We start from the raw sequence: 25,541 nt of genomic DNA on the forward strand, positions 1-25,541 counted from the left end.
AATGTCGAGACACGCTATGCCGTTTCCTATCGGCCATTTTTCAGAGGAAGTCTATCTTTTCCAGACCTTCCAAACGGCAGCATCTAGAAGGTACTCTAAGGAGGGTTTTTACTGTAAGTTGAGGTTTTAGGAAAGAATATTTTAGAGTGAGTCACTAAAAGCAACCTGGGAGAAAAGCAGGCAACAGCAACACTAACCAAAGTGAATCAAGCACAAATACTAATGGTCCTGAGATATAAACTACCAGGCACAAGATAAAACAACATATTGCAACTTTTTTAGATTTTTTCTATTTTACTGGCTGTTTGGACTCAACAAAGGCCTTGGTAACCTGTCACTTTAACATCTTCAGGTGTCACCGTACAGAACACAAAATCTGACTGGATGGCACCCATCAACCTGTCGAACAGAGAAACCGTTAACATCACAGCTGTGGTCATGTAATGTTTTTATAATAATTCAATCACAAACATAAAGATATTCAGTATCATGTGCGGGTTTTCTGCTGCTGCAAGACCTCATCCACAAAGTTTACCAAACCAGGCCTCGTTAATGACAGGTCCCAAAAGATGCCATGTGCAGGTAAGGCAAAACTCTGCCTCATATTTAGGATAAGCAAAGTAGCAAGTCTATGAAAAATTGCTTTTGAGCCCCTATTCCTATACCTCCATACACGTTCCCTCCTCAACGTGTCCCATTATCCATTCATCTAACATCCGGATAGGACCCCGTGGGTACTTTCCAAGTGAGAGTGGTGTTTAGGGTTTTGCTGGGTTCAGGGGAAGGGGCTGGATGGGTGGATGAATGGACAAACCGACAAAGGGAGGAGGGAAAGGAAACATTAAAAAACCTTACTTACTAGAACGCGCTTCATGACACCTCTCAGACTATAAACCAGGCCTGCTGTAAAGAAGTTCATTCTGATGACTACAGGCTTCCATGAGTGAGTTAGGCAGTATCTTGATCTATCCCCACCCCCTAACAGATTTTCCTAAAACCTGTGGGACAATCAGGGAGGAAGCACAGACATCCCTTTCCAAACGAGGGCAGTGGGACTCCTCCCGGAAGGTAACGTTACGACCCTGGCTCCCGAGAGCAGCAGCTGCCCGCCAGCCACTCGGGGACGGGCAGTTACAGCTGTGCACGTTGAGCCGGTCGGGTCTCGAGTCTGTGTCTGAGGAGCGTTTCCGTCCACCTTCGTTCCATGAGGGGCAGTGGCGTTTGGCGACTGCGGTCAGCATTCTATCCTTTGATCACGGCAATCGGTCTCAGTTTAATGGCCTTCTTGCTGATTCCAGCATCGTGGCAGGTGTTCACCACATCCGTCACGTTCTTATAGGACTCGGGAGCCTGCAGGGGAGGAGTTAAAAATTGTAAAAATCTACTTAAAATGTAATCCTTGAAAGCATTAAACTTCATGTGGGATCAAAGAAATGCACATTAAAATAACACTGAGTTTTCTTTTTGGTGTGTGTATCAAACAAAGATGATGACTGAACTCAATGTTGGCAAGAGGTTAATAAGATAAACACTTTCACCTTGTTCTATATTTTTCTCTCTGTCTCATAATTTCCCCATAGAACGTATATTACTTGTATAACTAGGAAAAACAGTAAATGTTTAACTGAATAAAACACACACACTAATACCCAACAGAAAGGAAATGCACCAAATCATCCCGTTAGCGGTAATTATCTTTGGTTGGTAGTTACTGGCCATTCTGATTTTCTTTATTTCTACAGTTGTCAAAATTTCTGGAATGAACAGCTATTACCTTCACAACAAGGGAAAGTTATTCAGTGCACCTGTATTACTAACACCGTGTGTATGTTTATGTGTATACACACGGACACGCTCGCTGTTCTGAGTTTCCAGCAAGACCTCGACCCTCCCTTCCCCCTCAGTCACTGTCCTGCCATTCAGACTAGTCTCATCACACCCCCCCTCCCCCCGCTGATGGCGGCATAGCAGCTCGGGCCTCCCAGTGGATTCCCACAGGGCTCTGTACACACCCTTGCTAGCTCACTGCCCTCCAATCTCTAACTTTCGCACTGCAGCCTCTGGACTCCTTCCAGTTAGTCATGTGCAGAATGCTCTCCCTGTCCCCCCTGATCCGAACACTCCCTTCACCCTCCTGCTCTTGAGGAAACACAGATCTCCTCCAGGGATGTAACTTCCACCTCCAACTTTCTGAAGTACTAGCTACTTTCCCTCCTAAGTGGGGTCCTGTCATTAGGCCCAGGACGGTGACGGGTGGCCTTGCTCATCTTGGTTCTTTCCAGACCATCCCCACTCCCTCCCCCCTAAGTACTCCCCGTTTCCCTTTTTGAGCTTCCGGTCATCTTTCACTCCCTCTTCTTGCTGCAGTTACCTGCTAGACCCGGAAGCACTCCGTAGCATTACTTGAAGATTTCTCGCTCCTGGCTCACTGTCACTCTGTTCTGCTATAATTCCAAATGGTTTCAATATCTAGGAAAAGGACCCTTTCAGTATCTTGGCTTCTAGTCCCTTGACTTTTGCTCCTTCAATGCTGACCCTGATCATTCACTCCCAGCCAGGGCCACACCCCACAACTTGTCATTAGCAGCAATTAAAGTCCTCCCTAATCTCCACTTGGAGCATGTCAGGCTGCTGACCACAGCTCGGTGTCCAGCTCACGCCCTCCTGCGCTCCATGTCCAAGGATCCCTGAACCCCGTGAGACGTACAATCTCTTTGCAATCCCTCAACAACCTTGCGTCTCTTCCACGGCACCAACTTGCAGACCTGGTTCAAGTTAACTCAGCCTCTGTGTCACGCCTGCACGTGTACAGCTGGATGTAGCTGAAAACACGCAGCCACCAAACTGAGCTCCAGCAGGCCCGTGCTGCTGTCCTGGCACCCACCCCAAATCTCACCAGGCTGATTACTCCTTCTCTTCAATGGTCATCTCAGACCTTCTCCTGCGTCCCCACGCTTAAGCTGCTGGTACCACTTTCTACTACACTGAAAAAAGAGAAACCACCAGAACAGAATCTCCATAAAATCTCACCAGCTCTTCCCGGACTACCTGCATCCTACCTTCTCTCCTTTTATTAAGGATTCATTATCTGAGCTCCTAGCAAAGACCAACCCCATGCACTCTCATCTATCCAAGGACACTACTCCAATAATTCCCTCTTTTCTGCATCATCAATTTCTCTTCCAGATTCTTCTCATCAGTGTGCCAGATCATGTTACTCTTCTGCTCAAAATTCTCCAATGTCTTTCCATCCCCTCCCTCAGAGTAAGTGCAAAAGTCCTTCTGTAAAGGAAAGGCAAGGACTCACACGATCTGGCGCTCCCACCTCTCTGACCTCAGCTCCCTCTTGCTTGTTCTTGTCATAGTGGCCTTCTTGCTATTTCTCCAACATCCAGGCATAATCTCGCCTTAGGGTTTCTGCACGTGGCTGTTCTCTCTGCCTGGAAAGCTTGCCCCTAGATACCTACACAGTCCACTCTCTCACTCCCTTCAGGTCTTCACTCAAGTATCACTCCACTACACCCTATTTAAAACCGCACCCACTTCCTATCTTTCCCTATCCCTGTCCCATTCTTACTTTGTAGCACTTAATGTCTGTCATCTAACACTACATCTTTTACTCTGTGCTAAGTTTCACAAGAAAGGGATTTGTTGGTTTTGTTCTCTGCAGTACCCCTAACACCTAGAATAGCACCTAACTATAGATGTTTAATAAGTATTTCCTGAGTGAATGAAAAAATCATACGTAAAACATACACATAAAGAAAATACCAAGTATCAATAGAGGTTATCTCTGGTTGGTGTAATTTTAGATTTTTGTTTTCTTCTTTGCATTTTCCAAAATCTCTTAATGAAATAGGTGTTTCTTTTCTTTCTTTCTTTCTTTTTTTTTAAGAGAGGGAAGGGCTCAGGAGGGGCAGAGGGAGAGGGAGAAAGACAGAATCTTAAGCAGGCTGCATGCCCAGAGTGGAGCCCGGCTTTATCTCACAACCCTGAGATCACGACCTGAGCTGAAACCAAGAATTGGACGTTTAACCAACTGAGCCACCACTCCATAAACAGGTGTTATTCTTAAAATCAAAGAAAAAATTGTTATTAAGAAATAAGGCTTTGTCGTACTCTGTGACTCAGTAAGTCTACTCTTGGGATTTCAGTCTGATTATTTATTTATTTATTTTTTAAGATTTTATTTATTTGAGAGAGAGAGAGAGAGACAGAAACAGCATGAGAGGGGAGAGGGTCAGAGGGAGAAGCAGGCTCCCCGCTGAGCTGGGAGCCCGATGCGGGACTCGATCCCAGGACTCCGGGATCATGACCTGAGCCGAAGGCAGACGCTTAACCAATTGAGCCACCCAGGCGCCCCTTCGGTCTGATTATTAAAAACAGCTGGATGGGGCACCTGGGTGGCTCAGTCGTTTAAGCATCTGCCGTCAGCTCAGGTCATGATCCCAGAGTCCTGGGACTGAATCTGCTCAGCGGGGAGCCTGCTTCCCCTCTCCTCCCCGTTCGCTATCTTTGTCTCTCTCTCAAATAAATAAATAAAATCTTAAAAAAAAAGAAAGGTAAGAATCATTCTTGTGGACTTGCCTTGTAATTAATCTCCAAACAAAAGACAATGATAAATTGTAATTGAGGTTATTTAAAAACAAACATAGTATCTGATAGCAATACCGAAAGTTATGCTCTCTGTGTAGTGGCATAAATCACAGTTTTATGCTGAGCATTTATCAAAATTTCACTTACCTCTTCCATAACCAATTTGGGTGAGGCAACGCGGATTGCGATTCCCATATCTGCCAGTTTGTCCAAGACATCCTGAAAATCTAAATTACGACGAGATTTTGCTCGGGACAGTGCACGGCCCTAGATTAGGAAAGGAATGAACTTTAAAAATTCTGAGCTAAAATTTACATTCAACTCCAGTAATTATTTAAACTTTTGGGATTATATGCCTTTTCCCTGACTTCTTTAGAGTTAGAAAATGATCTTTTTCTGTTTTATCAACCTTAGTGTCTTTTGTTACAAATTGCATCATATCCTTCCGGAAAACAAATTTCCACCTATACAGAACATTCAGTATTGAAAGATATAGTTTTGTATTTCTAATTAATTATCAATTCAATATAAATTGATTTTAATCACAAACAGTAGGTCTGTCATCACAAAAACTTTGTGCCTTGTGATTTAAAACAGTTTTTCAACCTTAGCACTACTCACATTTTGGGCCGGATAATTCTATGTCACGTAGAATGTTCAGCAGCATCCTTGGCCTCTACTAGATGCCAGGAACAAAACTCCCCTCCCTTACCGTGACAATAAACAAACAAAAAAACAATGCCTCCAGGTGTTGCTAATGTGTGGTATGCGATGTTGTGCTGGTTTTGATCACTGGGTTAAAAATGAGGAGTTGGGAGGCAGCTGGAAATGAGAAGGGATCAGAGAAAAAGGAAGGCTCAAATATATTTGTGAGGGTCTGTCCTATAAGAAGATACTCTGGAGTTTCAATTTTCCACTCCATCACTAGCTAAGCACTCTCATGGCTCAGAACATGGCTTGGCAAACTGGTTTGTGGGCCAAATCTGGCCCACCACCTGTTTCTGTAAATAAAGTTTTATTGGAACACAGTAATTCCCATTGGTTTATGTATTGTCTATGGCTGCTTTTTCACTACAATGGCACAATGGAATAGGTACTACGGAGACCATATGGCCCCAAAGCCTAAAATATCTACTGTCTGGTGCTTTACAGAAAAAGTCTGCCGACCCCTGGCTTAGAAGATAAGAGGCGATATGGTGAAATAGGTGTGCTGTCTACGCCTGGGCTCTGAGGTACAAATCCCCCAAATCTTGAGTGGACCTACCTAGAAAGGAGCAAATTCCGCAAATGACTAGGTCTGTGAATGGCTGAGATAAGCTGTGATGTGAACTTGCATCAGTTAAAGTTCTATGTGTTATGCCAATGTGGGAATTTCCCAGTCTGGATTTTGTGGACTTGCAGAGATGGGAAACAGTCCCTCACTCTACAATGACTCCACTAAGGTAGAGATTACTAAGTGACCTTAGTTGGTTCACTAGACAGCATATATTATGGGAAGAAATTCAGGTAGAAGACAAGATGGATCCAAACCTCAACTCTGTTAATGCTCAAATACATTAACCTGTCAAAACGCAAAATGGCAAACTGAAGAGAGCATTTCTAAGTTTCTGTTTTCCTTACCGCTCCATGACAAGTTGTTCCAAAGGTCTCAGTCATGCCCTGTTCAGTGCCAGTAAGAACGTAACTACAGGTACCCATAGTGCCGCCAATGAGCACGGGTTGTCCAGTGAGCTGAGGATGCAAACACCAATCCAACATATTACAATTTAGAAAAGCTTTAAATGAGCTTTTTATGCCTGAGATTTATACTTCCTCTTGCAGTGCAGGACTGTGGGAGAAACCTGAGCCTCCAAATACACTGCTTTCAAAACTTACTAGGACATTATTTTAATTCTTGGATAATTGGGAGGGAAAAATGTGAGGACCAGGAAGGCAGCAGAAAACAGACAATGCAAGAGTGAAGCCAAATTCAAATGTCTGGGGAAGCTTCATTAGGAAGAACCATCCCGGGCAAGGCGCTTGACCTCTCCAGGTTCTGCTAAGGGCCCTTCTACCTCTACCACAGCCAGATACCAAGAGGGGAGGAGAGATGAACAGACTGAGTTTAATCTTAATCTTGCCTTCCAATCATTCAAAGGCCTTGAAGAGATCACCTATATGGAGTAAAAGAGTCTCCATGCAGGACGTTTTAGACTTCCCACTGCAGGCACAGATGAGGGGGGAGTCACTGCTTCAGAGAAGACTGGAAATCACTGTTCTCAGGGAGGACAGACTTTCTTTACACAACCACTGCCTCTCTGTTTAAATTCACCCATGTTTAGAACGACCTAAATCATGCCCCCATGGCCTAAAACCACAAATGGCTTAGTACATACTTGGTAATCAACAGCAATGAGGGGATGGTGAGGGGGGAAAGCTCGGGTGGATCCCTTCCTGTGAACCAACAGTGTCCGCTCCTTTCCGTCCACCACGTGCTGCTCTACTTTGGCAATATTGTGAGAAACGTCATAGATCACATGCAGGTCCAAGTCATCAGGGGTTGTGTTGAAGACCTTGGCAAAGGCCTAAAAGGAAAAGCCTGTGTTAAAAGTGGCCAGAACCAGCTCTTCAGAACTCCTCTGATTTCAGCTGCTCTGTTCCTATAGGGAGTGAGGGATTTAAGAGCTCAAATATAGCTGTATTATTAATCTTCACATAAAAGACAAAAACCATCCTTTACACCACATTGCAAATTTCACTCCATAAATTCCAACTCTGGTTGAAAAGCTGCTGGGCTACTCTTGATTCCACCCTTCAGAACAGCTTCTTCCTCAGCCTTCTAATCTTCGTGAATGCACTTCTATCCTATCTGCTGCTCAAGGCAAATTCTAGGAACAATTTTGGTTTCTCTTCTTCTCTCATTCCCCACACCTGATACTCTGATTTGATTTAAGGAGACATTAAGAGTCTGGACACCTTGCCAATATTTCCAGTATTTATTACATAGATTTCGAAAACCGGATTCTACAGGCTCTTTTTTAAACCTTATCGTGAGTAACAGAAGAGCAACTTCAACTGTACCTGACGGGTTAAGAAGGTCATGGAGGAGCGGTTGACCCAGGCATAGTTCCCAGCAGCTGCCATCCCCTTTAGGTAGTCCTGACCCTCTGGGGAAGCGATCCGAGCACAAGCCAACTGCCGGTCGTTGACTATAATCTTGTCTCTCTTCATGGCTTTTTCCATAGCTACCAGTGCATCTGGACCAGAGAGAAGAAGTCTAAATCGGCCGCTTTTACTTTTATAATTCAGCTTTATTGCAGAAAAGTAGGCTACATTCAAACCCATTTTTTAAAAAGCAAATAAAATACAACTTTTCCTTTGACGTGTTTCTAAGTTCATCTATTTGCTTGGTCAAGACATGGTTATTGAGGATCTTCTGTCAGCGCTGTGTGACACAAAGTACGTGGGTTACAAAGCTAACACCTTCCCTGTAGGAACTTGGACAGGGAATGAGAGGTGAACACAAATAGCAACAACATGGTCTTAGTTTCCCCTTTCCTGGCATGAAAATGAATGAATAGAAATAGTAAAGTACATTTTATTACTGTCATGGTTTTAAAAAATAATCTTTTAGTGACTTAACAGAAAAGACTTGGAGACAAGTTGCTAGAAGAGCAGGAAAATCAAATCCATGGCAAAGTGTAGAGAAGTACTCAGTCAGAATTACTAGTCAGTGCTCCATACATTTGCTAGATTAAATATTCTAATGGGTCAAGCTGGCCCAAATTATTAAATTCCCATAGGATGAAATGTACACACAAGGATGAACCATTATAATATACAACTTAACTTAAGGTTTATAAAAATTTCCATGTGTTTATATACCTTCTCATAAATTCATAAATCCTTTCACACGTCCTATCAATCATCCAAAGTGACCTTGCTGCTGTTCCCCTGCCTTCTGCTTTTGTTCATGCTGTCTTTTGGTCATGAATGTCCTTTATGCATGATTGTCCAAACTGCAAACAGTATGTGTTCACCACGCCACCTCCAGTATCTTTTTTTTTAAATGCTTTATATAGACTGTTCTTTGGTATTTTATCAGGTACTACCTTTTCATTTTAATGAACGTGACATCTCTTTCTTGAGACAATTTGAGGGCGGGTCCTTGCCAATTTCATCACCGAATCCACTATAACACTTAATCTTGCATTATAGGTACGTAAGACACATTTGCATACATCATAAATGTATAAATGAAATAGTGTAATGTGGGCGCCTGGGTGGCTCAGTTGGTTAAGCGACTGCCTTCGGCTCAGGTCATGGTCCTGGAGTCCCGGGATCGAGTCCCGCATCGGGCTTCCTGCTCAGCAGGGAGTCTGCTTCTCCCTCTGACCCTCCTCCCTCTCATATGCTCTCTCTCTCTCTCATTCTCGCTCTCTCAAATAAATAAATAAAATCTTTAAAAAAAAAAAAAAAAAAAAAAAAGAAATAGTGTAATGTGAAGTATTTAATCTCCTATGACAATACCATGTGAAATAGTAAAAACCTATGCAATATAGTTCGAGCTTTCTCTCTGAAATCTCTATTTGGTTCCCTATAAATGCATGTTTGAGCACTGAGTCAAAAATTAGATGCAGAATATACCTGTGGCTACTTGGTGGCCCAAGCCTCTGCTTCCACTGTGGATCATCACACACACCTGTCCCTTATGGTCGATGCCCATTTTCTTAGCTGCGTACTCATTGAAAATCTCATCCACAACCTGGATTTCTGCATAGTGGTTGCCTGCTCCCAGGGTCCCCAACTGCAAAAGTAAGAATGTCTGATAAAACAGCTTCTATTTCGCTTTTGAAGATTTATTGATTTGAGAGACAGAGTGCGGCAGTGTGCATGCACAAGTCGGGGGAGGTGCAGAGGGACAGTCCTCAAGTAGACTCCCCACTGAGCGGGGAGCCTGACACGGGGCTTGATCTCACGAACCCATGAGATCATGACCTGAGTGGAAACCAGGAGTCAGACACTCAACTGACTGAGTCACCCAGGCGCCAGGCTTCTATTCTGCTTTAAAAAAAATCATTTAAAAAGCAAATTGGTAAAATCAACTGGTAGATAAATAATCACAGTGTTTTATATAACAAAGAAATTTCTGAGCCTCAGAAATGCTTCATGCATTTAAAGCAACACACAATAAAAAAACATGGTAGAGAAGCTCTTGAAGTTTACTGTACCGTTACCTGCTTGAGGTATATACAAATATGTATTAAAAACTTCATAAACCAAAACTCAGACCATTAAATGGCCCACAGAACATTTTAAACGTTGTGGACAGAAGGGTCAAATTTTGGGATGAACTCTGGTGAATGCGGACTCTTACACAAGGTCTAAGTTTGAATGATTTTTAAAACATCTATGAGTTTACTGACAACTACCATTATCTGCCACTGAAAGAATGTATCCTGTAACTGGAGTTAAGAGATGATTTAGGGACCACGGCACAGAAGTGCTGGAAGAGTCTTTAGAGGCTGCCTAGATTTAACTAGTTTAACTAGTTTTCAGGTAAGAAAACCAGACCCAGAGGTACACCTGGGTGGCTCAAGTTGGTTAAGCATCTGCCTTCGGCTCAGGTCATGATCCCAGGGTCGTGGGACTGAGTCCTGCATTGGGCTCCTTGCTCAGTGGTCCAGCCCTCCCAACACACTCTCCCTCTGCCTCTCCCCCTACTTGTGCTCTTGCTCTCTGACAAAATCTTAAAAAAAAAAAGAAAAGAAAACCAGACTCAGGCAAAAGAGACTTGCCCACAGTCACAGAGAATTAATGGCAAAGCCATCGCCATTAGCTGTAGATTTCAAACATGTGGTATATTCTTATCTCATGGACGCCATGAACTGACAAGGTATGTCTTCTCATCTTGGACTCCATAAAACTCAGCCACATCTGTGGACTGTCAAAAGTATGTATGTATGTAATTTGGGCATACATTTTTAAGCCTTATAATCATATCTCACTTTTCTCCCATCCATTTCTAATTCAGCACATTTTGTTTTATTTTATGAACATCTGCAAGTTCCTAACAGTTTTTTAAGAGTAAGAACGAAGCATAAACAAATTTGTGTTCTTTTTGATATACTGTGAAAAACCTGGGGATATGTTTGCTACATAGAAGACATTTCCCCCTCAAGAGAAACATACGACCCAGCCCCCCACCCCCCGGCCCCAAGAACGTTGCCCCTCCCACGTGTTACCTGAGGAAGGCCTCTTTTCTTAGCCCTTGCGGAGACCTTGTTGGGGTCAGCCTGCAACATCCTTCCGTACTCCTCACAGTGCTCCTTGTCCTCAGCCCAGGCATAGCCTTCCCTCAGGGACCAGTCCACACCCATCTCCAAGGCCTCCTCCAAGTCTCTGAGGGAATAATAATAAGGTCTGGTCATTTCACAGCCAAGGCAGAGCAAAAGCTAAGATGACCACACCTCAAAAGGGCAGAAGGAAACGGTCCATTTACTCTCGCCTGTGTACCAGGCGCTGTGCTAGATGCACAGTTTATGCTCTCAGCAGCTCCAGGCTTTTTGAGGAAAGCAGCTACATAAATAATTGCGATATAAAACAGTAAGGACCATGTGAGAGATAATTATAGTTCTTCAGACATTTATTCAGTCCCTTGTACTCTTCAAATCTTATTTGCATTAGATTTGCCTCTCTGAAAGGCAAAGAAAATTTGTAACTGTCATCAGATATCACCATCTACCACTAACTTTACCACAGCTACCCACCTTCATTAATAATTTATGAACGATTACAGCCAAATAATAAACCTATGTAAATGCCTTCAGGTGGCACAGGATAAATTTTAAGGTATCTCTGCAGAAATACTACATGGCTTCAGTGCACATGCATTTTGAAGGGGCACATACATTAAATCCCTAGAAGGAAACAGCCTTGATCTTCATCTAAGGTCCAGCCCTCCCAACACACTATCTGGAAGGTTAAATGATCTAGGTCATCTCCCCACTATAGCCCATTTCAAACATTATTTATGATATAGGACAAGATTTCTATTTAAAATATTTATGAAGATCTCAGAATTCATATTGTTCCAGGTATGCTTTTCAAACCAGGGCTTCATGTCAGGGACCACATAAATCACAGATCCTCCAAGTGTATCAGTTTACTCCAAGTTTTTTGTTTTTGTTTTTTGGCTGGAGGGGAGCTGCAGAACTGTTAATAGCCAGAAACATACTGGTATTAACGTATGTACGTATATGTAATTAGAATGCAAAAGTCACATAATTTTAAAGATAAGACAGAAGATGCCAAAGAAACATTCTAGTTAAGCACACGTTCCGCAAAGTTTAAGATGCACAGCTTTGCAAGAGCCATGACAGTACCGTCACTGGCCATCGAAAGGGCAGTTGTGCTGTGGCTTTCAATTTCATTCTCTACCGCTGAAATATTTAACATCCTCGCTAAATATACAACATTCAGTGCCATCATTCAAAAAGGAAGGTCGTGGCTAAATAGAGGCTCACTGAAAAAAGGCGGTTCAGAATACAGCCTCTGAAACCAAAGGATCTTTGGTTTGAATCCTGACTTTACTTACTAGCTTACTATTACCTCTTTAAACCTCACTTTCCTTTGTCAATTGGGAATAACATTAGGGTTATTATCTAAATAAAATGACATGATAGACGTATACTATAGCACAGCGCCTTCCATGTAGGAAGTGCTCAGTAACTCTCAGGGGTATTTCTCTATTATAAACTCTGTGTGTCAAAGGCTGTTCTAATGAACACATCACTTGACTAATCTCTCTAATCAATGGGGCAGAGGGCACCTCATGTGTAAAAGAACAATTCATTACCACTTCCTGAAAGGTGACTGAACAATCCCCATCCCCTAAAGCATCCTACATTGGTTATGAATATGAGGGTCATGTGGTTATTTTCTTTCCCAATCTGTTTACTGGAATCTTGTGCTCTTACTTGGCACTCATGGGGATGACACCTTTTGATCCCACCCCAACAGGAATGTGGTCAAACATAGCTTGGGCAAGCTGCTCCTTCACAGGCTGGACATCACCTTCGTCTAAATTGGTTCTTAGCAAGCGCACACCACAGTTGATGTCAAATCCAACACCACCTGCAAAATAGAGAAGTTAGTCACAGATTAGCAAAACCAGGTAGTTGGGCAATGTTACCTGTGGTTTCTCACCATTAATATAGGGTTTGAAAGACAGCTCTTCTTTTAAAGATAACTTTTTAAAAATAGCCTACAAAGTAGGTAGTCTGATGACATCAAAACACTTAAAGTAATGTACATACTATAGGTACTTTGTGGGCCAGGAAGGCGGTAATGAACAATGAGTATCATCTAGACTAAAGATTAAAAAAGATGTATACAATTAGAAATTAATCGTAATGATGAGTATCATCTAAAGATTAAAAAAAGATATATACAACTAGAAATTAATCGTAATGATGATAATGAGAGCAATCACTTACCCAGTACTTCCTAAGTGCCTCGTACTGTGCTAAGTACTTTTCACAGCTTAGCTCATTTACTCCTCATAGTAATGCTACGTGGAGTTAACATTACTAGCTCCAATTTGCCCGAGAATTAACTGGGACACAAAGAAGACACATAACTTGCCAGCGAAGCATTTCAGTTTGTTTTGTAGCCAATGTCTAAAAACTGCCTGGCATATAGTAGGAGCCCAAATAATTTTCCATAAATGTACACTTTACTTGATATTTTAATAGCCTCCGAGTGTCCACAATTAATCCTCTCAGTAAACTAGGGGACAAGGAATGACAGACATGAGACTGAGAGATGTCCATACTCTATTTCAGAAGGACTGTGCTTCACACCTGACGGCAGATGTGCACAGTGACCTTACCTGGGGATACCACTGCTTCGGGGTCACTCATATCAAAGGCTGCCATATTCCCAATAGCAAACCCATAACCTGAATGGACATCAGGAAGCCCAATAGATCGCTGAAAGAGAATCAGAAAATGAAATACAGCTTTCTCAACCTGACAAGACCATATTAATTCTCAAGTGGGCTGTGGGCCGAAGCCTTCCCCAAATCAAGATTCTGTTTTTGTGAAACCTTCTCTATTGGTGAAAATTAAGTATAAAAACTTCTAATCATAAAGCTAAAAATAGCAGGAAAAAAAACCTTTTTAATAAAGTCTGACCATTAACTAAGAAAACTGAAACAGAAAAGCCTCAGTATAACATGCTATAGGAGGGCCACATACTAACTTTAAGGTAATATTACGTTCTAAATATTTATTGTTATAAAAGAAAGATTTACTTATTATTTCAGAAAGAGTGAGTGACAGCGGGGTGAGGGGGTGAAGAGGGAGGGAGAAAATCTTAAGCAGACTCTCCGCTGAGTGTGGAGCGCAAAGCAGGGCTTGATCCTGTGACCCTGAGATCATGACCTGAGCCGAAATCAAGAGTTGGATACTCAACCAACTGAGCCACCCAGATACCCGAAGTAGAATTACATTTTAAAGATAATCTTCAGACACGGACAAATTGTGGTCACATCAGGCTAAGTGAAGGGAAATATCTGATTTATACAGGTCCTTAGTGTTTAAGCCATCATAGGCAAATGTAATCCATTTGCTGGTATGAATACTGTACACTTTCTACATCTGGGGCCTAGGAAAGGGCCCTGACCCAGGAAGAATGCAGGTCAAGGCAGACACCTAGACACCTGAGTTCCTTACATGCACAATCCATTTCTTTTCATTTTCCTCCCAAGTGCCAGCACAATAAATGGTATAAAGACATCAAAAAATGTCTGCTGTAAGGATTTCATACATTCTTGTGATGGTGGAACCTGAATGTTAGACTGTGGAGGGGCCCCACTTGCACCACCCAGGCCTACCTGTTACCGCCACCACCCTCCTTTCCCAATCATGCCTACAACAACTGTACTGTCCTTTCTCCCTCCCCACAGGTCTAACCCTTACACTTCTGTCCATTCTTTCTCCAATCATCCCCTTGAATGGGACCAGAGTGAAACTTTCAATGGTGATACCCTGATCCAGGAATAATGCTGTACTGTGACAAAGAAACAAGAAAACAAAACTACTTCAAAGATTTTCAAATGCTTACAGGTTCTAGCAAAAAGCAACCAGAAACTGAGATGCTATCTAGACTCAATTACTTCTTTAAGCTCCATGGTTATTTCTAGATGTTTGAAGGTCACTATCTAAGTGACACTGCTATCAGTTAGGCCTGGCCATTCAGCCACTCGCGAACTTTGAGACTAAGACAAAATATAAATGATTCAAACTCTGAACACGGACTCACATGAACAATCCCAGGCAGGGCTGCCACATTGCCAATTTGTTTCATGGCTGGCAGGAAGCCACCGACACCTGAAGACAAAAATTCAGAATTAAAAAAGGGGACACAGGTGATTTTTAGCATTAAATACATTCATAGGTTTCTTGTTTGCATTAAATGAAGGGGTAGTGGTCAGGACCACCAGAACAACAAAGCAGGAGAGGATGTTTGGGGTGAAGTGGGAAGGGGGCTTCATCAAGAAGGCAGCCAGCACGGGGGCGCCCAGGTGGCTCAGTCATTAAGCGTCTGCCTTCAGCTCAGGTCATGATCCCAGGGTCCTGGGATCGAGCCCCACATTAGGCTCCCTGCTCAGTGGGAAGCCTGCTTCTCCCTCTTCCACTCCCCCTGCTTGTGTTCCTTCTCTCACTGTCTGTCAAATAAATAAAATCTTAAAAAAAGAAGAAGAAGAAGAAGGCGGCAGCACACGCACAGGACGGTAGCGAGGGCAACCGGAGTAATCAGACACACTGTCAGCGTTCTGTGCATACCATGGGGAGGTTCCTTGCAAACACAGTACTGAGAAATGTGAAACAACTAATAAACGTTATGTTGCCGATGTAAAAAAAAAAAAAAAATTTCTTTCAATAGTTGTATTATTTACGCAAAAAAAAAAAAAAATCAACACTAGTTTTACTCTAAGTGACAAAGAAGGGCAATGCAGAAGAGCTGGGACAACACTGGACTGAAAGGCAGGGGACATGGGGCTCTAGTTTTGCTCTATCACTTGGTCGCAGTGTCATTTTAGGCAAGTCAGGATGTCCTGGTGGGGACAGGGGTGGGATTTAGATTGTTGAGCTAAAAATAAAAGGGTTAAAACCAGGTTCCACTGTAATCATTAGAGCATTATATTAGAGCTTTATACACTTATCCCTAAACATTGGTGCAGTTCTGCAAGGTAAGTGTAATCAACTCCCCTTTACAGATGAGATTAGCTGAAGTTCAGTGAGGCTAATCAGTGTACTGGTTAAGAATGCAGACTTTGGGGCGCCTCGGTGGCTCAGTTGGTTAAGCGACTGCCTTCGGCTCAGGTCACGATCCTGGAGTCCCAGGATCGAGTCCTGCATCGGGCTCCCTGCTTGGCAGGGAGTCTGCTTCTCCCTCTGACCCTCCTCCCTCTCATGCTCTCTGTCTCTCATTCTCTCTCAAATAAATAAATAAAATCTTTAAAAAAAAAAAAAAAAAAAGAATGCAGACTTTGGAATCAGACACTCTTAGATGTAAGTTCCGCCTCTGTCATCAAGAAGTTATGCAACTGGACTAATTAAAACGACTTACCAACAAACAAGAGCCCAGGGCTACATGGCTTCCCAGGAGAATTCTACCAAACATTTAAAGCAGAATTAATACCTATTCTTACGAAACTGTTCCAAAAAAATCAAAATGGAAGGAAAACTTCCAAACTCATTTTACGAGGCCAGCACTACCTTGACCCCGAAACCAGACAAAGACCCCATCAAAAAGGAGAATTACAGACCAATATCCCTGATGAACATGGATGCAAAAATTCTCGCCAAAATACTAGCCAATAGGATCCAACAGTACATTAAAAGGATTATTCACCACGACCAAGTGGGATTTATTCCTGGGCTGCAAGGTTGGCTCAACATCCACAAATCAATCAATGTGATACATTAATAAAAGAAAGAACAAGAACCGTATGATCCTCTCAATAGATGCAGAAAAAGCATTTGACAAAGTACAGCATCCTTTCTTGATTAAAACTCTTCAGAGTATAGGGATAAAGGGTACATACCTCAGTATCATAAAAGCCATCTATGAAAAACCCACAGTGAATATCATTCTCAATGGGGAAAAACTGAGAGCTTTCCCCCTAAGGTCAGGAACAGGGCAGGGATGTCCACTATCACCACTGCTATTCAACAGAGCACTACAAGTCCTAGCCTCAGCAATCAGACAACAAAAAGAAATAAAAGGCACCCGAATCCGCAAAGAAGAAGTCAAACTCTCACTCTGCAGATGATATGATACTTTATGTGGAAAACCCAAATGACTCCACCCCAAAACTGCTAGAACTTATACAGGAATTCAGTAAAGTGTCCGGATATAATATCAATGCACAGGAATCAGTTGCATTCCTATACACCAACAACAAGACAAAAGAAAGAGAAAATAAGGAGTCGATCCCATTTACAATTGCACCCAAAACCATAAGATACTTAGGAATAAATCTAACCAAAGAGGAAAAGAATCTGTATTCAGAAAACTATAGAATACTCAGGAAAGAAATTGAAAAAGACACAAAGAAATGGAAAAGCGTTCCATGCTCATGGATTGGAAGAACAAATATCGTGAAAAAGTCAATGCTACCTAGAGCAATCTACACATTTAATGCAATCTCTATCAAAATACCATCAACGTTTTTCAAAGAAATGGGACAAATAATCCTAAAATTTGTATGGAAGCAGAAAAGACCCTGAATAGCCAGAAGAATGTTGAAAAAGAAAAGCAAACCTGATGGCATCACAATTCCAGACTTAAGCTCTATTACAAAGCTGTCATCGTCAAGACAGTATGGTACTGGCACAAAAACAGACACAGAGATCAATGGAACAGAATAGAGAGCCCAGAAATGGACCCTCAACTCTATGGTCAACTCATCTTCGACAAAGCAGGAAAGAATGTCCAATGGAAAAAAGACAGTCTCTTCAACAAATGGTGTTGGGAACATTGGGCAGCCACATGCAGAAGAATGAAACTGGACCATTTCCTTATACCACACACAAAAATAGACTCAAAATGGATGAAAGACCTAAATGTGAGACAGGAATCCGTCAAAACCCTTGAGGAGAACACAGGCAGCAACCTCTTCGACCTCAGCTGCAGCAACTTCTTCCTAGAAACATCGCCAAAGGCAAGGGAAGCAAGGGCAAAAATGAACTATTGGGACTTCATCAAGATAAAAAGCTTTTGTGCAACAAAGGAAACAGTCAACAAAACCAAAAGATAACCCGACAGAATGGGAGAAAATATTTGTAAATGACATATCAGATAAGAGGCTAGTATCCAAAATCTGTAAAGAACTTATCAAACTCAACACCCAAAGAACAACTAATCCAATCAAGAAATGGGCAGAAGACATGAACAGATATTTCTGCAAAGACATCCAAATGGCCGACAGACACATGAAAAAGTGCTCACCATCACCCGGCATCAGGGAAATCCAAATCAAAACCTCAATGAGATACCACCTCACACCAGTCAGAATGGCTAAAATTAACAAGTCAGGAAATGACAGATGTTGGCGGGGATGCGGAGAAAGGGGAACCCTCCTACACTGTTGGTGGGAATGCAAGCTGGTGCAGCCACTCTGGAAAACAGTATGGAGGTTCCTCAAAAAGTTGAAAATAGAGCTACCATATGATCCAGCAATTGCACTACTGGGTATTTACCCCAAAGATACAAAAGTAGGGACCCGAAAGGCTACGTGCACCCCAATGTTTATAGCAGCAATGTCCACAATAGCCAAACTGTGGAAAGAGCCAAGATGTCCATCAACAGATGAATGGATAAAGAAGATGTGGTATATATATACAATGGAATATTATGCAGCCATCAAAAGGAATAAGATCTTGCCATTTGCAACGACGTGGATGGAACTGGAGGGTATTATGCTGAGCGAAATAAGTCAAACAGAGAAAGACATGTATCATATGACCTCACTGATATGAGGAATTCTTAATCTCAGGAAACAAACTGAGGGTTGCTGGAGTGGGGGGTGGGGTGGGAGGGATGGGGTGACTGGGTGATGGACACTGGGGAGGGTATGTGTTCTGGTAAGCGCTGTGAATTGTGCAAGACTGTTGAATCTCAGATCTGTACCTCTGAAACAAATAATGCAATATATGTTAAGAAAGAAAAAAAGAAGAAGAAGAATGTAGCAGGAGGGGAAGAATGAAGGGGGGGAAATCGGAGGGGGAGAAGAACCATGAGAGACGATGGACTCTGAAAAACAAACTGAGGGTTCTAGAGGGGAGGGGGTTGGGAGGATGGGTTAGCCTGGTGATGGGTATTGAGGAGGGCACGTACTGCATGGAGCACTGGGTGTTATGCACAAACAATGAATCATGGAACACTATATCTAAAACTAATGATGTAATGTATGGGGATTAACATAACAATAAAAAAATTTAAAAAAAACCTCAATGAGATACCACCTCACACTAGTCAGAATGGCTAAAATTAACAAGTTACAAAACAACAGATGTTGGCAAGGATGTGGAGAAAGGGGAACCCTCCTACACTGTTGGTGGGAATGCAAGCTGGCAGCCACTCTGGAAAACAGTATGGAGGTTCCTCAAAAAGTTGAAAATAGAGCTACCATACAACCCAGCAATTGCACTACTGGGTATTTACCCCAAAGATACAAATGTAGGGATCCGAAAGGGCACGTGCACCCCAATGTTTATAGCAGCAATGTCCACAATAGCCAAACTGTGGAAAGAGCCTAGATGTCCATCAACAGATGAATGGATAAAGAAGATGTGGTATATATACACAATGGAATAGCATGCAGCCATCAAAAAAATGAAAGCTTGCCATTTGCAAAGATGTAAATGGAACTAGAGGGTATTATGCTAAGCAAAATAAGTCAATCAGAGAAAGAAAAGTATCACATGATCTCACTGATGCGAGGAATTTGAGAAACAAGACAGAGGATCATAGGGGAAGGGAGGGAAAAATGAAACAAGACAAAACCAGAGAGGGAGACAAACCATAAGAGACTCAATGTCAGGGAACAAACTTAGGGTTGCTGGAATGGAGGGGGGTGGGAGGGATGGGGTGACTGGGTGATGGACACTGGGGAGGGTATGTGCTATGGTGAGCACTGTGAATTGTGTAAGACTGATGAATCACAGACCTGTACCCCTGAAATAAATAATACATTTTATGTTAATAAAAAATAAATAAAACTACTTAACATCACTGAGCCTTGCCTTACACGTCTGTAAAATGGAGGTAACATTTTCCTCTTAAAATTACTCTAAGAATTACATGAGATAATCTACGTAATGTACCTAGCAAAGTGCCTGGCACATAGTAAGTGCGCAATAAATGGTAGCTCGTTATTACTGTTCAAGGTTAGCTTCAAAAGCAACCAGGTCTACCCAGCTCCAAACAGTTTCTACAAAGCCAGGTGGCTAACAATGTGATCACAAATAAGTAACAGGTTTTTGGTCTCATTTAAGTGTTGATTATTACCTGACAATACTTTTGAATTTTTAAATTGTAATTGAGTTAGCATTATCATGCCACAGGGAAGATACTATTTATATGGCCGCATGTAAAACTCTAATGTACTTACCACCACCCCGACAGGCATTCCTTAATTCCTCAAACATTAATTTTTCCAGAGCATCATTCACGTAGAAAACTCCTTCAACCTGGTACCAACAAAAAGGAAAAACTATGAGCACATGCCTATGATATATAGGCACTGGATAGAACACACGTACTATATGTAATATTTATTTCACTTTACTCCTTATAAAACACTTTCTCATTACCTTAAGCAAGCACAAAACTTCCTAACAAAGACTACCAGATGTTCCTATCTTTAAATATGTATTAAAAATGTATTTTGCAATGTTCTCAAATTGTTTACTCTCCTACTCTTAAAGAAACACTTAAGAATTCAACAGGAATTTTTTGCATGTGTGATAAAGAAGTCTTGGGGCACCTGGGTGGCTCAGCTGGTCAGGCATCTGCCTTCAGCTCAGGTCATGATCCTGGAGTCCCAAGGATGGAGCCCCTCACCACACTCATGCTCTCTCTCTCTCAAATAAATAAAACCTTTAAAAAAAACAAAAAAGAAAGAAAGAGAGAAAGAAAGAAAAGTCTTCCAACTATGCTGTCACCAAGCCAAAAGTCCTACTACTCTTGTGCTTCTAAAAATCAGTGGGTCTTGATAAATGGATGAATCAAGAGTAAAATTCTAAACATAAAAATGCAGTCATCTGACCTTAGTGTATTTTTTCTGTGCCTAAGACAACAGCACATTACACTTTATTTTGTCCTATGCTGATTTATAAATCAATACTTAGGTAAAGAGTAAAAAAAATTTAACATGTAGCTACACAGCTGTGTGCTTAGTTCTAGAATCTACACAATTTAAGAAGATAAAGGAGCTTGACAAAAAAATACAAAAGGCAATGGAGGACGTACTTATGTACCACCAAAGGCCAGAACATTTTTATCAGATATCAAAGATAATGAAGAAGCTGCCCACTGAAGAAGCAAAGACTTAACACTAATCACCTGGACAAATTTCTTTCTTTTGTAAGAAAGAGGACTTCTGCTTGAATAACACCAGTTGAAAACGGAAAATGTCTCCAGTACAATTTTCTAAGGGCCACATTTTATTAATTCATCATTTACTGAGGACTTATTATGCTTTAGGCACTGTAGTGGGCAATAGGGGAGATACAAAGAATATATAAGATCCTGTTGTTTTTTTTTTTTTTAAAGATTTCACCCATTTGTCAGAGAGAGAGAGGCAGGCAGAGGGACAAGCAGGCTCCCCACTGAGCAAGGAGTCCGATGTGGGACTTGACCCCAGGACCCTGAGATCATGACCTGAGCTGAAGGCAGACGCTTAACTGAGCCACCCAGGTGTCCCTAAGATCCTGTTTTTGAGGAAATTTCCAGCCCAGGATGCAGCCCAGACTAGAAAATTAAGAGGGTAATGAGGCAAGCACTATGATAGGAGAGCGGTATGGAAGAAACTGATGAAGTGGCTCAGTAGCCCAGGGAGCTGGAGGAGGCTTGAGAGGTGTTCACTGTTTTAACCAGCTCTTCAAAGACCAGAGACATCACTGGAGCTGCAAGACATTCAGGAGATATAAAGGAGACACAAAAATGACATAAAATTGGGAGGGGAGTCTTTTAGGGAAGAGGAATTTTTAGTGCAGCATGTGAGTCTTAAGGGAGGAATAAAGATTAAGGAGGACAGATTCGGTAATTACTGTGAAATTCACTCATCTCTCAAGAATGGGAATTCAGTTCAAGCTTAGCATAAAGGTCAGCAACTTTTTAGGAGCAGTACATCGAGATTTCAACTCCCCACTCTTAGGGGAGAAATGATAGTAAAGTGCTGTACAAAGAGTTAAACGATAACTGCCTGTCGCAAGATGAGACTTGCTCTTAGGCAGAATTAGCAGCAGTGTGTGTGTCAAAAGTGCAGCTAGAACGACTCCCAGACACTGACAGTGTGTTATCGTGACCATCATGTCCTGGTTACCGCCTACTCCTTCATTCAGGGAACCAGATTCCATAAACAGAAACTGGCTAAACGGAAAACAGCAAAATGGAATCTTAGGACCATGGCCCTTTCCTCCTCTCGGCGTCTAGCTTTGCTCATGGGGGACACTCAGTAAGTTCTGATATTGACTAAAAAGAGTGGAGTGGCTGTCAGGAACTCTTACCAAGACACAGACTCACAAGCCTCCAATACACTTACAGGGCACCTTAAGGGAGTTCAAAAGCTACTTAACATATGTCCCCAAAACCTTACAAATGACTGTTTTCTTCACTTTAATGGAAAATAATAGGCACAAATGGCAATGAAGCCCGAGAGATAGCGAGCCCAGGCTTTCACACTCCCTGGTACTGGGTTCCGAGTCTCCATCGGGAATACATCATTCTGTCAGAGGAAAGAGAAGTAAAATGGGTATCAAGTCCCGGCTGAGCTTCTTACTAGGCGGCTGGAGGAAGCTGTGTCACCAACCCATCCTCAGTGAAGTGAGTATTAAAAACAAGCCACCCTGCCCTGTGAACTTTCCAGACAGCCGCGAGAGGCAAACACGTTTTATTGAACAGTGAATGCTAATAACTTGCTTCAGCAAACAAAGGTCCGTAAACGTCACCCAGATGGCCAGCATGACTCAGGAACGGGGTTCCCGTCCCAGCAACCCCACCTTGGACTGACTGGCTGTGCCACCGTGTGAAAAACCACTAACGTCTCTAGAGCTCGGGAACGAAACGTCTTACGGTGCGTTTTTGAGACTTCTACGCGAAAGCGTTTTTGCAAGCGCGAATTTCGCGTTCACTTGGATTCCCCAGGAACGTTCCGCTTCGGGGACCTTTTGCGCCGGGAGGTGGGGCCGGCCGGAGGGTGGGGGCGGGACGGTCCCCGCGCCCAGCCAGGGGTCGGGAGGGCGAGGGGGAAGGCCGGGCCCGGTGGGCAGGGAGGTGCCGCGGGCCCCCGGGGAAGGCCCCGCCACCGGCTCCCGCTTCCCCGCCTCACCTGCATGTTGGGCACGAAGCCCTTCTTGATTCTCCAGCAGTTTTTATTGATCTTTTCCAAGAACTGCAGCTCATCATTATAACTACGACTCATGGCGGCGACAACGGTGGCAAAAACTCCCCGCTCCGCTTTGAAGAGACGCTGCCGCGCTGTCCCGCTGCCTGAAGTACCGCCTTCCGGAAGTCAACGCGCAGGCGCGGTAGGCTCCGCCGCAGGATGGGCGACGGCAAGCACCGAGGCTCGAAACTCCTGCCACCAAAATCGCTTTTATCTCGGTAAGTTAGACTGCCCTCTAGTGTTTATCTTTCGGATATTTACTAAGTCCTCTTCCAGGCTTAAAGCGAAACTAAATGCAGTCGTTTCTAGTGAGATGTAGTCGTCCTTTGTTTTGGAAGTGCTTTTCAGCACTTGAAAAACACACTGAATCTGGATCAGGTCCAACTGCTGTAATGAAAATCTGCGTGGAGTTTACATTCCCAACAGTGAGGGAAAAAAGATGTGGATAGCCGAGAAACATGTTTAAATAAATATAACTGGACATTTGTAATGTTTCAGAATGAATTTGTGGATGCACATTAAATAACTTTTCTGCAGAAAAGAACATTCCTGGGGCACCTGGGTCGCTCAGTCGTTAAGCATCTGCCTTCGGCTCAGGTCATGGTCCCAGAGTCCTGGGGTCGAGCCCCGCATCGGGCTCCCTGCTCAGCGGGAAGCCTGCGTCTCCCTCTCCCACTCCCCCTGCTTGTGTTCCCTCTCTCGCTGTCTCTCTCTGTCAAATAAATAAAATCTTAAAAAGAAAAGAAAAGAAAAGAACATTCCAAAGAATGAATGTGACAGCTTATCATTTATTCCAACAAACACTGATGGGGGTGGTTGTTACGGCCAGATGTGCGCCATAAAGATGAGTAGATCAGTCCTTGCGGACAGCGGGGCTTCCCAGACTTCCCTTCTTGGTCGACTAAGAACCGTGCTGTCACGCTCTTTTATACGCCTGTCTCTTGCTCACAGTAGTAAATGATTTTCTCGTGATTTCGGCTTCTAGTCCCACCTCATGCAAATAGCGGTGACTTTGGAATCGGGAAGACTTTGATTCAATTTCTACCTCTGCCTGGTGTGCAGAGGCTGCTTTACCAGCCTTGTATGATTCATCTCTCTTCACCTTTGTTTCCTCATCTGTAAAATGGGATCACAATTCTTCAGAGTGTCTGTGAGCATTAGGTGAGTGACAGTCATGGAGTAACCAGCACCGGGCTGGGCATCCACTTGCCCACTAGATTGTGAGCGCCACAAAGGCTGAGTTTTTGGTTTCTAGTCATTCTTACATTATCTATACGGGTCTCCTTTCCTCCTCTTCTGCCCCAGTTTCACCCCAATAACTAGATGCTCTAACAACTTAATATCACCAACTACAATTGATCTAGGCTTAGCAGTCTGCACTGCCATTTCATTTCATCTGGGAGGGAAAACCCTAGAACTTAAAGAAGTGATATAATTTCCAGAGTTTCTCACCAGAAACATCTAAGAGGCAAGGTATCCACCCTCTTTTTTTCTTTTAAAGATTTTATTTATTTATTTGACAGAGAGAGACACAGAGAGAGAGAGGGAACACAAGCAAGGGGAGTGGGAGAGGGAGAAGCAGGCGCTCCCTTGATCCCAGGACCCTGGGACCATGATCTGAACCGAAGGCAGATGCTTAACAACTGAGCCACCCAGGTGCCCCAAGGTATTCCCTTTTTAAATCAAGCCTTGAAGTCCGTTCACCTTCACTTTTTGTCAATTTAAAGAGGCTAAATTCTCTCATCTTTGTCTTATTTTATTAAAAAAAAATCCAGGGCAGAGAATTTCTCAAATAAAAAGACAAGGTTGACATTAATAGAAAACAAGTTTAATTAAATACAGGGGACAGTATCAGTAAATATAAAACATAAAATCTATTATGTGGGGAAATGGGGAAAACCCTGGGCTGCAGAGAGAGCTAAACGGAGCTCCTCCAGCAAGAACTCATGCAAATCTGTACTTCGGAGTTTCTCATGCACCTCCTCAGAGGCACATGGCTAGCTCTCGGCCCCAGCACCTTATAAACACAGGAACACACAATGTGCATTCGAACACAAACACACATTGAAACGCCTACCCCTCCACACACACAGACACACACCCCGATTTAGCTCTTTAACTCAGTTTGCCTCCCTCCGACCCTGAGGGCTTGAGAGAGAAAACTGTCAGCCTAAGCACTTCACAAGGGCTTTACAATCCAGTGTGCACTGTCTTCCCCTTCTGGGCTTACAGTAGCTGTGGATTAAGGGCCATTTACTTCCTGGAGTGGACTCCAAACAGGCAA

At 42.9% G+C, this 25,541-nt stretch overlaps 1 protein-coding gene across 1 annotated transcript; it reads right to left on the reverse strand.

The window, feature by feature from the left end:
• Positions 1-257: 257 nt before the first annotated feature.
• On the reverse strand, positions 258-23,372 carry RTCB (RNA 2',3'-cyclic phosphate and 5'-OH ligase). The gene is made up of 12 exons (XM_032416626.1): positions 23,201-23,372; positions 20,261-20,339; positions 14,902-14,969; positions 13,469-13,568; positions 12,555-12,711; positions 10,821-10,977; positions 9,223-9,382; positions 7,657-7,832; positions 6,972-7,160; positions 6,217-6,327; positions 4,744-4,863; positions 258-1,350 (listed from the first exon to the last, which is right to left on the reverse strand). The coding sequence occupies exons 1-12, from the start codon at positions 23,291-23,293 to the stop codon at positions 1,243-1,245; spliced, it is 1,518 nt and encodes a 505-aa protein (XP_032272517.1). The 5' UTR covers positions 23,294-23,372; the 3' UTR covers positions 258-1,242.
• Positions 23,373-25,541: the final 2,169 nt, after the last annotated feature.

Source organism: Phoca vitulina, unplaced genomic scaffold (assembly GCF_004348235.1).
Source record: "Phoca vitulina isolate PV1807 unplaced genomic scaffold, GSC_HSeal_1.0 scaffold19, whole genome shotgun sequence".
Classification (NCBI taxonomy): Eukaryota; Metazoa; Chordata; class Mammalia; order Carnivora; family Phocidae; genus Phoca; species Phoca vitulina.